The sequence below is a fragment of the Physeter macrocephalus genome, chromosome 2 (assembly GCF_002837175.3).
Source record: "Physeter macrocephalus isolate SW-GA chromosome 2, ASM283717v5, whole genome shotgun sequence".
NCBI classification, from domain to species: domain Eukaryota; kingdom Metazoa; phylum Chordata; class Mammalia; order Artiodactyla; family Physeteridae; genus Physeter; species Physeter macrocephalus.
In genome coordinates this window covers 94960517-94973191 of record NC_041215.1, presented here as the reverse complement: position 1 = coordinate 94973191, position 12675 = coordinate 94960517, and the positions used below count along the sequence as shown (strand labels likewise).

Below are 12675 nucleotides of genomic sequence, written 5' to 3'. Positions count from 1 at the left end.
ATTCAAACCGTATTTCTACATTGTATAAACTGGCTTAAATTGTATCTTTTCCAAGAGATTCCATTTTTATTTATTACTATGTGTAGGCTTAAGTATTAAATTTTTTTTTTTTTTTTTTTGTGGTACGCGGGCCTCTCACTGTTGTGGCCTCCCCCGTTGCGGAGCACAGGCTCCGGACGCGCAGACTCAGTGGCCATGGCTCACGGGCCCAGCCGCTCCGCGGCACGTGGGATCTTCCCGGACCAGGGCACGAACCCGTGTCCCCTGCATCGGCAGGCGGATTCTCAACCACTGCACCACCAGGGAAGCCCAAGTATTAAGTTTTGGCGATACTTTTTTTGAGACCCTTTTATTTTCTAGATAATACGTTTTTCTTATGAGTGATGGGGGCTTATTCTATGCTGAGTGCAAATTTCTCTTGGCTCAGCTGAGGAATGTCATGATGCTGAACCATTGGGGCCTTGAATAACAGCATTGCTACATATGGGGATTTCTTCATCATTATTAGTTTCCCCAAAACACCTTCAATAAAAGAATGCCCTGCACTTAGTTGAGGATACATATATATTAGTTCATGATGCTCATGTTGTAGTTACTATGATGAAAGCTTGCAACACCAGCATTATTTTGAGATAAATTTATTCTTTAGAACAGTGCTTCTCCAACTGTAATGTACATGCAAGTCACCCAGGGGTCCTGTTGAAATGCAGACTCTGATTCAGGAGTCTCAGCGGGCCTGAGAGTCTGCATCCCAGCAAGCTCCCAGGTGACATCGAAGCTGCTGGTGCGTGGATCAGACCTTTAACAAGACACAAGAAGAGTATCTTGAGTTGACTTCAGTGCAGTTTGATATAGAAGTTTTGAATACAAAGGGTTTATTTGTTTATTTCTATTTTTATGAGAGTGAATGAACCAAAAACGGTGTCATTTATTTTCTTCCACACACAGTATAGCACCTTTTGGGCTCTAATGGTTGGTTGTTGGTTTGCTTCAGTTTATGTTGTGTGGCAACTGATGGAAGATCTGAAGTGGCTGTGGTGTGAAAACAGAATATATATATTAGGTAGGTAAAGCTTTAAAAAATATGGTCTATTATTGGTAAAGCTGAGAAGTACAGCCAGGGGCCTTCTTTTGGCATACGTTTCTCTCCAGCATCCAAATTTTCATTTTGAACTAAAGAGAACTGTTAAAAATAATATTTTATTTTATTCCCATGCTTGGTGATTTCAGTTCACTAGTTCTCATTTTAGACTCTTTCTGTATGACATCCTTCTTAGTTTTCTATACTAATGATCAAAAGAGCAAAAAAGCGTTTGCCGTTTTTGACTGCATGTGCTTTTGAGCTGTGGTTAAGCTCTAACCACATCTAAACTGTAATGAAAACACTTCTGTAAAATGTGGCTCTTTATTTCTTTTTCTTAATTTATTCAGTATGAAAGGTGAGAAATCCTAAACATAAATGACTAATGAAAACTTGACTTTTCAGAAACAGAGACAATTGTTCTTCTTGTTTGATGTTATTTTAAAAAACAAACAAAAAAGAAAAACCCAACTTTTTAAAGTGTTTTATTTGGGAAATTATAGAGAATGGGAGAATCAATTTTCTCCTAACCTCTTAGTGCCAAATTTCTCCCATAAGTCCACCCACCCAGAACAAAAGCAATCAATTCTTTGTTTCACTTGAAGGTTTTATGTTTTTAGCCCATTTTTCTTTTTACACTAAAGTATTTTCAGAGTTAATTATTGCTATTACAGTGTGTTTCCTTAAATACTTCACTAAGCATCTCTACAAGGCAAGAGCATTTTCCTCTATATTTAAATAACTATTGAATCTAAAAAAATGAATAGTTACATAAAATCATCTATTATCCAGGCCATGTTCAAATTTCCTAAACATCCTTGATGCTTGTTTTGTATAAGGTAGGATATAGTCCAGAATCACATTTTGCATCTATTGTGTCCTGTAAGTCTCTCTTTACCCATAACAGGTTTTGGGTTTTTTTTTTTTCCATCACAATTATATGCTGAAGAGACCAAGTTGTCCTATAGAATGTTCCACTTTCTGGATTTCTCTGATTATTCCTTTGTAGTATAATTTAATTTGTTTCTCTCTCCCCTGTATTTTTTATAAGCTGGAAATTAGATCTTGAGGCTTGCTTACATACAAATGAAACACTTGGCGAAATACGTAAGAGGCAATGTGTACGTGACATTGGATCACAACAGGAGACACCACAGAATATCTCACTGTCCCTCTTTTGGTAATACAGAAACTGAGCACTGGATTACGAGGGTGACAGCCCGATCCCTCCACTGTAAAATTATATTTTCATTTAGTGACTAGAAAATAAAAGTTAGGAATAGCTTTTGTAGCAGACTGTGACATACACTGAGGCTTATTCCTGACCAAAGCAACTGTGATAACATTTGCCCTCTAGGACTCTGGACTAGAAAATAGGGATACTTACATATTAATGTTATAATAATTTATTATTATACATCTTTAATTATTACAAAAGTCAGCCTAATATCTCACATGGAAGGGATAACTAGCCCTAAATGCATTTTTCAACTTCACTGGAAAAAGAAAACAAAAATGAAGGTTTTCTGATATGTTCTTAGCTCTAGGTCATGGCTCTGCCGGTTTTTTTCCCATAACTTTTCAGTTCAGTGTTATATTGTTTTACGTTCTTCTGCTTTTACAGGCTACGTCTTGATAGTTGGGTGTCTCAGCTTTACTGTTTGTTACAAGCATGGGCCCCTCCTGGAGGAGAGGAGCGTGACCCTCTTGGCGTGGATGCTGCAGCTCCTCTCCCTGCTCCTGGTCTACGCTGGTGTGGCCATTCCTCAGTTCGCCTCTGCAGCGACGCTCCTCATCCTGTCATCCAAGATCCTGCACTACCCACTGAGAGCGCTCGCTTGTGTGAGACGGTGCGTATCTTTTTTTTTTTTTTCCATCATAAATTTGACATTTTGAGCTCTGGTTTTATTTGTTTTGGGGGGGAGTTTTTTGGACACATCATAGTTAATCTCACAATTAACTCCACTTCATCTGGATGTTTCCTTCTGAGAGGGGGACAGTTAGAGAACGTAATAAGCATCTGCTCCCATCTCCATTGCTAGTCGTCGTTCATCTTTCAGAGGTGCACCACCAATTACTAGGTAATGACAGCTCACCCAGAATTCACTAAAATCAGTGGCAAAATTACCTGGGCTCGGGGTCGCCTATAATTTCTACTTTCATTCTACGTTTCCTTCTTTTAGGGCCCAGGACTGCTTTAGAGGTAATTGTGCATATGAGATAAGAGTTAGGGAACAGAAATGAATCACAAATGATTGAAAGTTATGATTTATATAATTCGGACTTTCTTTTTTCTTAGGTTTTAAGATAAGGCTTAAGCCTTTGGAAAGTACAGAAAGAAAGATGAGACAACTTCTGTTGTCACGGCTTTATGATGTCCTCAGTCATGGAGTCTGAGCACCTGTTTTTGTGTCAGGTGCACAGGTGAAGGAGATGGTCCCTACCCTTGAGGTGCACTTGTTGACACATAGGCATATGTTTCTATAGCTCTGAAGTGTTAAAGTAGGCCTGCACAGGAACTGTGGTGTGTAGAAAAAGTTCAAGAAAGTTCCTGGAGGAGGTCACTGGGCTGAATTTTAATGAATCAAAACAGCCAGATGAATAAGTGTAGGAAGGGCCTTCCTGACGGGAAGAAAGCCCAGTTTGGTACCGTCACGGGGCCAAGTGAGCGAGCTGGGTGTCGGCCAGGTCACGGAGGCACCACGGGCCCTGCTGGAGAATCTGATCTGATCCTGTAACGCGGCGGAGGCAGCTGACCGTTACGCATCTTCGTCAGTGCTCTCTGACTACTGCCTCGACAGGGTTAGAAATCAAATGCCTGGGGCCCAGAAGATGCAGAAGGAATGAGTCCGAGCAGAGAGAAGGCAGTGGTGAGGATTGTGTGAAATTCTACAACGTTGCCTCCTTGAAAGGGGGTCAGTTGCCATTCAGCCTGAGCTGACTGTTGCCATGTGGGAATATGGGCCTTGCCTTGCCTTGCCAGCTCTTCTGGTTTTCTAGCAAAGCTGGGAATGTGGATTAGAATGTAAATTCTGACAATGTTTAACTGTTGGCAACTAATCTGAAAATAAAAATACATTCAACAAGCAAACATCAAAGCAGGGACCATGAACATGCCTTGGGCAGTAGGAGGGGCCCATCTGTCTTTTGGCACAGAGGGTGGAGGTTAGGGGAGGTTCTGGGGCAGGAGACCAGTCATCAGACATCACAGCAAACCACGCAAGAGGAGATGAGGGCCTGGAGTAGGGCAGTGAGATCAAGGCAGGAAGAGGGTGTTAATACATATTTACAAGGTAGACTTGGCTGTGAGGAAGGAGACTCTGTGGTAACTGGTAGTTTCTGGATCTGATGACTGCATGTGTGGTGACGTCACAGGGCTAAAATGCACCAGCGACAGGGCAGGGCCCCTCTGCAGAGGATGCTGGGGAGACTGAAAGGCAGCAGGGTCGGGGGACTGATGCTGAACACTTATTGTAGACCACTCACTGTGCTAAGCACTTGACGCAAAATAATGTATTTCATCTGCACAGTGACCTCCTTCTTGCTTTCATTTTTTTCCATGTGAGCAAGGTGAGGCCCAGAACTGTGAAGGAATTGCCCCAGTTCACACAGTGGGTAAACCTCAAAGCCAGGATTGTGTCCCAGGCTTCTCCTCAGAACCCAGGAGTTTTCCTCTAGGGAGACAGTCTAGGTATTCAGAAAAGGAGAAGGAAATCATGTCAGTGGTTCCCTAATTCAGCTCATGAACCACCAGACAATAAAAGTTTAAAGATTTTTCAGGTCCCAAACCTCAAGAAAATGTATCTTTAAAACACCTCCTGGTGATTCTGATGCTCATTTATATTTGGGAATCTGGTTAAATTAAATTTTAAACCACCTAAAAACATTTTTTTAAACTCATTGGTAAGTATAACATATATGTTAAAACCTTTTCATCATTACCATTTTTATGAGATTCTTCCCTTTAGGACTTTTTTGGTTGGAAAAAAATTCCAATCATGAGCCCCTCAGCATGTAGCAGAGGAAGAATTATTATAAATGACTGTGTATACACGACCCTTGTACAGTGTTTACTTCCTCTAAGATTAGTCAGAATCCCCACCACTAGGTGGAGGCGATATTCCGCAACTCTTCCTGGCTTCTCTGTTCAGACTAAGTGGCAAGCGATTCTGCTAGGTCTCCATAAAAGGACATCTCAGAGGCTTGCTGCTAAGGAAATCAGCAGGGCAAGCATAAAGAAGCCAGAGTTTTAATTGTCTGATTTGAAATTACTGAGGAAGAAAAATGCAGTCAACATCTCTATCAGAAATTGATCCCCAAACGCCATAGGACATTATTTCAGATGGTCCAGGAAGAGGGGAAATGTACTGATAGGCCCAAACTACACGTTCTGTAAACCTCCGTCATGATAACAATAATAAAGTATAGTATGATATAGAGGAAGTTAAGAATTATTACCGTTACTGTCGAAGAAATGTATTTTTATAAATCTTAAGGGTTGAATTGAGCAACCAAATATGGCCAGGAATCTAGCAACCAAATGCCGCCTGTTTTAGGAAAGTGAAGAAATGGTTTACATCAGAAAAGCCGGTGGTTAAGTTTCTTACTGAAGATGAGTACAGGGAACAAGCCGATGCTGCGACGACCCGTGCCCTGGAGGACCTGCGCCAGGCCTGCTGCAGCCCCGGCTTCCCATCCTGGCTGGCTGTCTCCAGGCTCCGGGCGCCTAAAACGTAAGCCCTGCTCCACTGCTGCAACACAGCTTGGGTTGGAGTTACCGTGAAAATAACATGATGGTTTGGATCAGATGCTTCAGGCTAGAAACAGACAACTTCCCTGGATAGCAAATGACATGGAAGCTGTCGAGTCGCTTTTGCTTCAGTGCTCTGCCTCGCCCCGTGGAACTGCCAGTGTCAGAATAAATGTTGATCAGATGTGTTTCATAGGGAAGGCCATAAAGATAACTCATAGGAGAAGGGAGATGGAATGGGATGTGTCACCTGCTTCTCTTCCTACGGGGACGAAAAGTCATTTGTAAAGATCACCAAGAAAGACATCTCTGCCCCAGCATCTTTTCCCTACTGCTTTCCCTTCCTAGCTTTATCCAAACGACAGTGCCCTCAAATTAAAGATTGAAGGGGGAAAGTCTTGACACTAAAATAATGAATAAATAATACGTTTAATAAGAAAGAGAAAGAAGGAATTAGATAGCAGGAGTGGGTATATTTGGCAGCATTCGGTGGTCCTAAGTCTGCCTACTTCTCGATCCTTTCCCTGAACGTCTAGAGAAGGATCACATTAAGCCATTCCTGTTTTTACACCCACTGTGCAAATGCCATCCTCTATTGATGCAAAGTCAAATTTAATTAAAGGGGATAAGTAGCCAGGGAACATGTTATCTTCCAAATAAACCTCTCTGTGATAACATTAACTTTATTTAAAACAAATACTAGGTTTGCAGACTTTGTTCTTGGAGGAAGCCACTTGTCGCCTGAAGAAATTAGGCTGCATGAAGAACAATATGGCCTTGCCGGTGCCTTCTTGGAAGAGCAGCTCTTTAACCTGAGGACTCCTGACAGCCTACCTGCACACTGACTTCATTCTGGACAAGGAATTGAGGAAGGGCAAGGATCCTATTAAAGGTGGGCAGAACTGTACCGGGGAACAGTGGCAAAAGCATTCACTATGGAGAAAAATCAAGTCACACTGGAAAGGAAAACTAAACTGTATTGAAGATAACTGATCCTTCTTGGACGGTTCTGTGTATTGTACTGTAGGTGGCCACCAAGATTCTGTGACAGTCATTACCACTGTCCTTGAATGAAGACTTTCATTAGGAACAAAGGGATCATGTTGATCTTCAAGGGGCCAATTAAAGTGAATAGGTGCCTTGTCAACTGCAGGGCATTAAATCCTCTCTTAATCCCCAGAAACTGTGTCAGAAGACTCTGCATTGCTCTTCCTGCGTGTTATCAATGTAAGTGCTGGAAGAGACCTGAGATACACTGGACCAGTATTTTCCAAAGTGTAGTCCCCAGGATGCCAATAAGTGTTAGTAGGTAAAGGAATCCTGAGGTCAACTAAGATGGATGCATGATTAAACAAACGTACTGCAGGACTTCTCAGAGCCTTTAATAATGCTAATGCACACTGTGAACCTCCTAAAGAGGAGAAATTGTGTGCCGCATTCTCCGACTTAATTTGACAACAGAACCCTTTTTCATGAGATTAATATTCCTTGGAACACATGTTTGGAAAATGCTGATGGTGGAGGAATGGAGGTTTCGGAAGGTTAAATAACTTGTCCAAGACCACAGGGCTTTGTAGAGGCAGCCCTGGGACTAGAACTCCAGCCCTACTGTTTCCAATGACTCAGGTAGAAGAAGAGACCTTTAGAAATGAGGCGCCATCTCGCCACAGCCTTGGGTCTCACAGTATTGGTGTGAGGGGCCATCTCTCCACAGCCTTGGGTCTCACAATATTCGTGACTTATTTTTTATTCTTTAATAATAGCCAACTAACTGTTTGATAACTGTAATAAAGAGAAACATTTCCTATGGTTATATTTTAAAGTTTTGATAAGACTTTTATAGACATATATAAAGATTAGAATTTAGAATGACTTTTTACATTTTTTTGTATGTTGAAATTGAAGGCATTTAACCTCAAGTCGACTGGCCTATTTTATTTTATTTGATTTGATTTTTACTCCCTAAATTCAGGTCTCAATAGTGTTCACACCTGAATTTCTACAATTCTTTTTTTTTTTTTGGCTGCATTGGGTCTTTCTTTCCTACACGCGGGCTTTCTCTAGTTGCGGCGAGCGGGGGCTACTCTTCGTTGCAGTGCATGGGCTTCTCATTGCAGTGGCTTCTCGTTGCAGAACACGGGCTCTAGGCTCACGGACTTCAGTAGTTGTGGCACGCAGGCTCAGTAGCTGTGGCTCGCGGGCTCTAGAGCACAGGCTTAGCAGTTTTGGCGCACAGGCTTAGTTGCTCTATGGCATGTGGGATCTTCCCGGATCAGGGCTCAAACTCGTGTCGCCTACACTGGCAGGCGGATTCTTAACCACTGCCCCACCAGGGAAGCCCCTCGACTGGCCTATTTTAAAAAATTGTTTAGTTATACCTGTTTATAACAATTTCCTACAAAACAGATTTGTGATCTTTCTTATAGAGAACAAATCATTTTTCTTCTTGTGCTTCATGATTTTAGACTCCAGAGTGAAATGAGGGACTAACCATGAGCTTTGACCCTGAGGAAAGGAGGCCAAAACATAGGTCTGGGAAAAGATCTGAACATGGCAAAACAGTCCAAGGGTTAAGATGTTGCTAACTTCTCTTTAAGAATCAAACGCAGGCTCTTTTGCTGTGGTGGGGCCATAAAGAGTAGCAGCATAAAGAATGAGGAATCTCCCTTTCCTAGAAGGGTTATGGAGGAGGGACACACAGATCATTTGGGCATCTGCTTTCCGGAACCAAATTTAGTATAGCGTTTTTCTAAATTGTTGAATAAGAGTGTGGCTGCCTGTTTGGAATTCTTTAGATTGATTTCCAAATGATAGTTCCTCTTTGAAGCAGTGTGTCAGTGTTTTACGGGGCTCTGTTTTTGCCAGACACCTTTTAATATCAGGAGCTTTGCTATTTTTGTGAAATACACTAAATTTAATCTGTGCTTTCACGTAGACTTTGATATAAAAAAATCAAAGTATCTTCCTTTCAGATTTATGAAGATGATGATTTTTATAAGTGTAAACAGTTGTAACAGCGTTTTTGTTAACAGTTTAATCTGATTTTTATTGTTTTGTAATTCTGTTTATTGGTGCTATATTATAAACATATCAGATGTGTTTGTGGTTGTGCTCACCAAGAGGCGGTGTGTGTACTACAAAATGTGTGTGTGCATAACGTGTGCAGTCTGCTGGAGTTCCCAGGGGACATCCCAGCCAAGACAGCCACTGGGCCTCACCTGTGCCGGGGTGAACAGGTGCCGACAGTAGAAGAAAGCAGCTCCTGGTGGGTCAACAAGCTAGGTGTAGCTATTTTTATTGTGATTTTTATTGCAATAAAAATAGCTAAAGGAAGAGAAAAAGAGCAACAAGAGGCTTTGGGGATATTGTTTTTCATTTTTACTTTTAGAGGAAACCATGGATTTGTCAGTTTCTGTTATGTGAGTACTGTGAGAAGCTAAATAATTAAAAGCATTGCTTGCGATATATTGGGTGTATTTCTGTTGTGTTTATTTGAATTTGAATTGGGGTTTGTTGTAGTGCTGATCATAGGTCCAGTCCCCATCAAGCAGTATGTATGACAGCTCTTCTAAGAGGTCTTTTTTCTCTCCTTCCCTTCTTCCCTTCCCCTGTCTGTCTATCCATCTCTCTCTCTCTCCCCACCACCCCACTCCCTCTCTCCTCTTTTTCTTCATTTATTTAAAGGCCTTTAAACAATTTAAATGACCATTCAGTAAAATGGTTATACCCTTCACAGGTTGTTGACAGTTGGTTCTGTGCCTCATGCCACCCTAGGTGTGCAGTTGTGGAGCACAACAGAACCTTTGTTGCGTTAGTGCACCCACGAGGTGCCTCACAGAAGCTCACTGTTGTTAGCAAGTTGGACTGTTTGACCCCAAAACATATGAGTGAGATGTAGTGTAGGTCGCCATGCTTAAACAGTCATAGTCAATGTTATTTTTTAAAGGTTTTTAAAAAATATTTATTATTTTTGGCCACGTCGGGTCTTAGTCATGGCACGCGGGCGCTTTCATTGCAGCGCGCCAGCTTCTCTCTAGTTGTGGCGCACATGCTCAGTAGTTGTGGCGCGCAGGCTTAGTTGCCCCGCATCATGTGGGATCTTAGTTCTGCGACCAGGGATCGAACCCACGTCCCCTGCGTTGGAAGGCAGATTCTTAACCAGTGGACCACCAGGGAAGTCCCTGTTTTTTAAAGGTTTTAAAACACATTTTACATATCACAAAAAATGCTTTGTCAATTAGTTGTATAGTTTGCCAATAATACTTAGAGCTGAATTACAGGGGAGTGTCCACCTGACATTTAGAACAACACTTGAATTTATGACTTTTAAAATCTAGAAATTTATGGGATTTTAGATAATTAAGAGGTTTGGAACAGCTGACATCAAAACATGTGGAAGAATTAAGACCTCCAGAATGATGTCAAGAAAAGAAAAAGGATCTTATATTATTCTGTATGTGATTATTCCCCAGAGTTAGAGGAGTACAATATTTAAATCACCTTTTTCTTCTGTCCAACTGAAAGAAGGATCCTATGCTTAGATAACATAATAGATGTGGAATTTTGAAGATCCCCCACAGTGAGACAGGTATTTTTATCTGACCTGGGAGCCAGCTGTTTTCTGTATATTTTGGATATTAACCCCTTGTTGGTCGCATCATTTGCAAATATTTTCTCCCATTCCATTTTTTGTTTCCCCATAGGTTGTCTTTTCATTTTGTTGATGGTTTCTTTGCTGTGCAGAAACTTTTAAGTTTGATCAGGTCCCGTTAGTTTACTTTTGCTTTTATTTTTTTTTGCCATGGGAGACTGATCCAAGAAAATATTACTATGATTTATGACAAAGTGTGTTTCACCTGTGTTCTTTTCTAGGAGTTTTATGGTTTCATGTCTTACATTTAGGTCTTTTAACCATTTTGAGTTTATTTTTGTATATGGTGTGAGGCAATGTTCTAATCTCATTGTTTTACATGTGGCTGTCCAGCTTTCCCAGCACTATTTGTTGGAGAGACTGTCTTTTCTCCACTGTATATTCTTGCCTCCTTTGTCACAGATTAATTGACCATAGGTGTGTGGGTTTATTTCTGGGTTCTTTACTCTGTTCTGTTGATCTATGTGTTTGTTTTTGTGCCAATACCATGCTGTTTTGATTACTGTAGCTTTGTAGTTAGTCTGAAGTCTGGGATGGTTACACCTCCAGCATTGTTCTTTGTTCTCAGGATTGCTTTGGCAATTTGGAGTCTTTTGTGGTTCCATATAAATTTTTGGATTATTTGTTCTAGTTCTGTGGAAAATGTCCTGGTGTTTTGATAGGGATTGCATTAAGTCGGTAGATTGCTTTGGGTAGTATGGCCATTTTAATAATAATGATTCTTCCAATCTAAAAGTATGGAATATCTTTCCATTTCTTTGAATCTTCATTTTCCTTCATCAGTATTTTATAGTTTTCAGCATATAGGTCTTTCACCTCCTCGGTTAAGTTTATTCCTAGATATTTTATTCTTTTTGATGTGATTTTAAATAGGATTGTTTTTTCACTTTTTCTGATATTTCATTATTAGTGTATAGAAATATTTTGCATTTTGTGTATAATAATCTTGTATCCTGCAACCTTGCTGAATTCATTTATTAGTTTTAATAGTTTTGGGGTGGAGACTCTAGGGTTCCCTGTATAGAATATCATGTCATGGGCAAGTATTACAGTTTCACCTCTTCTCTTCTAATTTGGATACCTTTTATTTTTCTTGTCTGATTGCTGTGTCTGGGACTTCCAATACTATGAGAGTAGACATCCTTGTCTTGTTCCTGAATGTAGTAGGAAGCTTTCAGCTTTTCACCATTGGGTATTGTGTTGGCTGTGGGTTTGTAGTAAATGGCCTTTATTATGTTGAGATATGTTCCCTTCTCTATCCACTTTGGTGAGAGTTTTTTGTTTTCCCCTCAGCAAACAAAAGATCCTTTACTGAATCCTGAGTGTGAAAATCTACCATTTAGTTCATTCTCCCTTCTCCCCATGAGATTCAATAATCCCTTGATTTGCATGGAACATTGATGTGTCTGCTTGTTCTTGCTGTTGTGTCCATTTTGTTGCTCTGATGAGAGTTTTATCATGAACGGATGTTGAATTTTGTCAAATGCTTTTTGTGCATCTATTGAGATGATCATGTGGTTTTTGTCTTTCCTTTTGTAACATGTGGTGTATCACGTTGATTGATTTGTGTGTGTTGAACCATCCTTGTGACCCAGGAATAAATTCATCTTGATCATGCTATATGATCCTTGTAATGCACTGTTGGATTCAGTTTGCTAATATTCTTTTTTTTTTAAACATCTTTATTGGAGTATAATTGCTTTACAATGGTATGTTAGTTTCTGCTTTATAACAAAGTGAATCAGTTATACATATACATATTTCCCCATATCTCTTCCCTCTTGCATCTGCCTCCCTCCTACCCTCCCTATCCCCCTCCCCATGTCCTCAAGTCCATTCTCTATGTCTGTGTCTTTATTCCTGTCCTGCCCCTAGGTTCATCAGAACTATTTTTTTTTTTAGATTCAATATATATGAGTTAGCATGTAGTATTTGTTTTTCTCTTTCTGACTTACTTCACTTTGTATGACAGTCTCTAGTTCCATCTACCTCACTACAAATAACTCAGTTTCGTTCCTTTTTATGTCTGAGTAATATTCCACTGTATATATGTGCCACATCTTCTTTATCCATTCATCTGTTGATGGACACTTGGGTTACTTCCATGTCCTGGCTATTGTAAATAGAGCTGCGGTGAACAGTTTGGTACATGACTCTTTTTGAATTATGGTTTTCTCAGGGTATATGCCCAGA

General features: G+C 40.5%; 1 protein-coding gene across 17 annotated transcripts in view; it reads left to right on the top strand.

Annotated features, from left to right (window-relative positions):
- NEMP2 (nuclear envelope integral membrane protein 2) overlaps positions 1-12675 on the top strand; it is a 33465-nt gene that overhangs the window by 15185 nt on the left and 5605 nt on the right. For 8 of the 17 annotated variants that reach the window (XR_003677183.2, XR_003677184.2, XR_003677182.2 and 5 more), the window contains exons 6-7: positions 949-1063; positions 2706-2931. Coding sequence is in view for 8 of the 17 variants with exons in the window: in XM_007104434.4 (XP_007104496.2) it covers positions 949-1063; positions 2706-2931 (341 nt within the window). In the remaining 9 variants the exon portion in view is untranslated. Of the gene's footprint in view, positions 1-948; positions 1064-2705; positions 2932-5637; positions 5815-6534; positions 10148-12675 lie in introns of those variants that run through there. The other 9 variants (XR_008618875.1, XM_007104431.4, XM_007104430.4 and 6 more) reach the window with 4 other exon arrangements.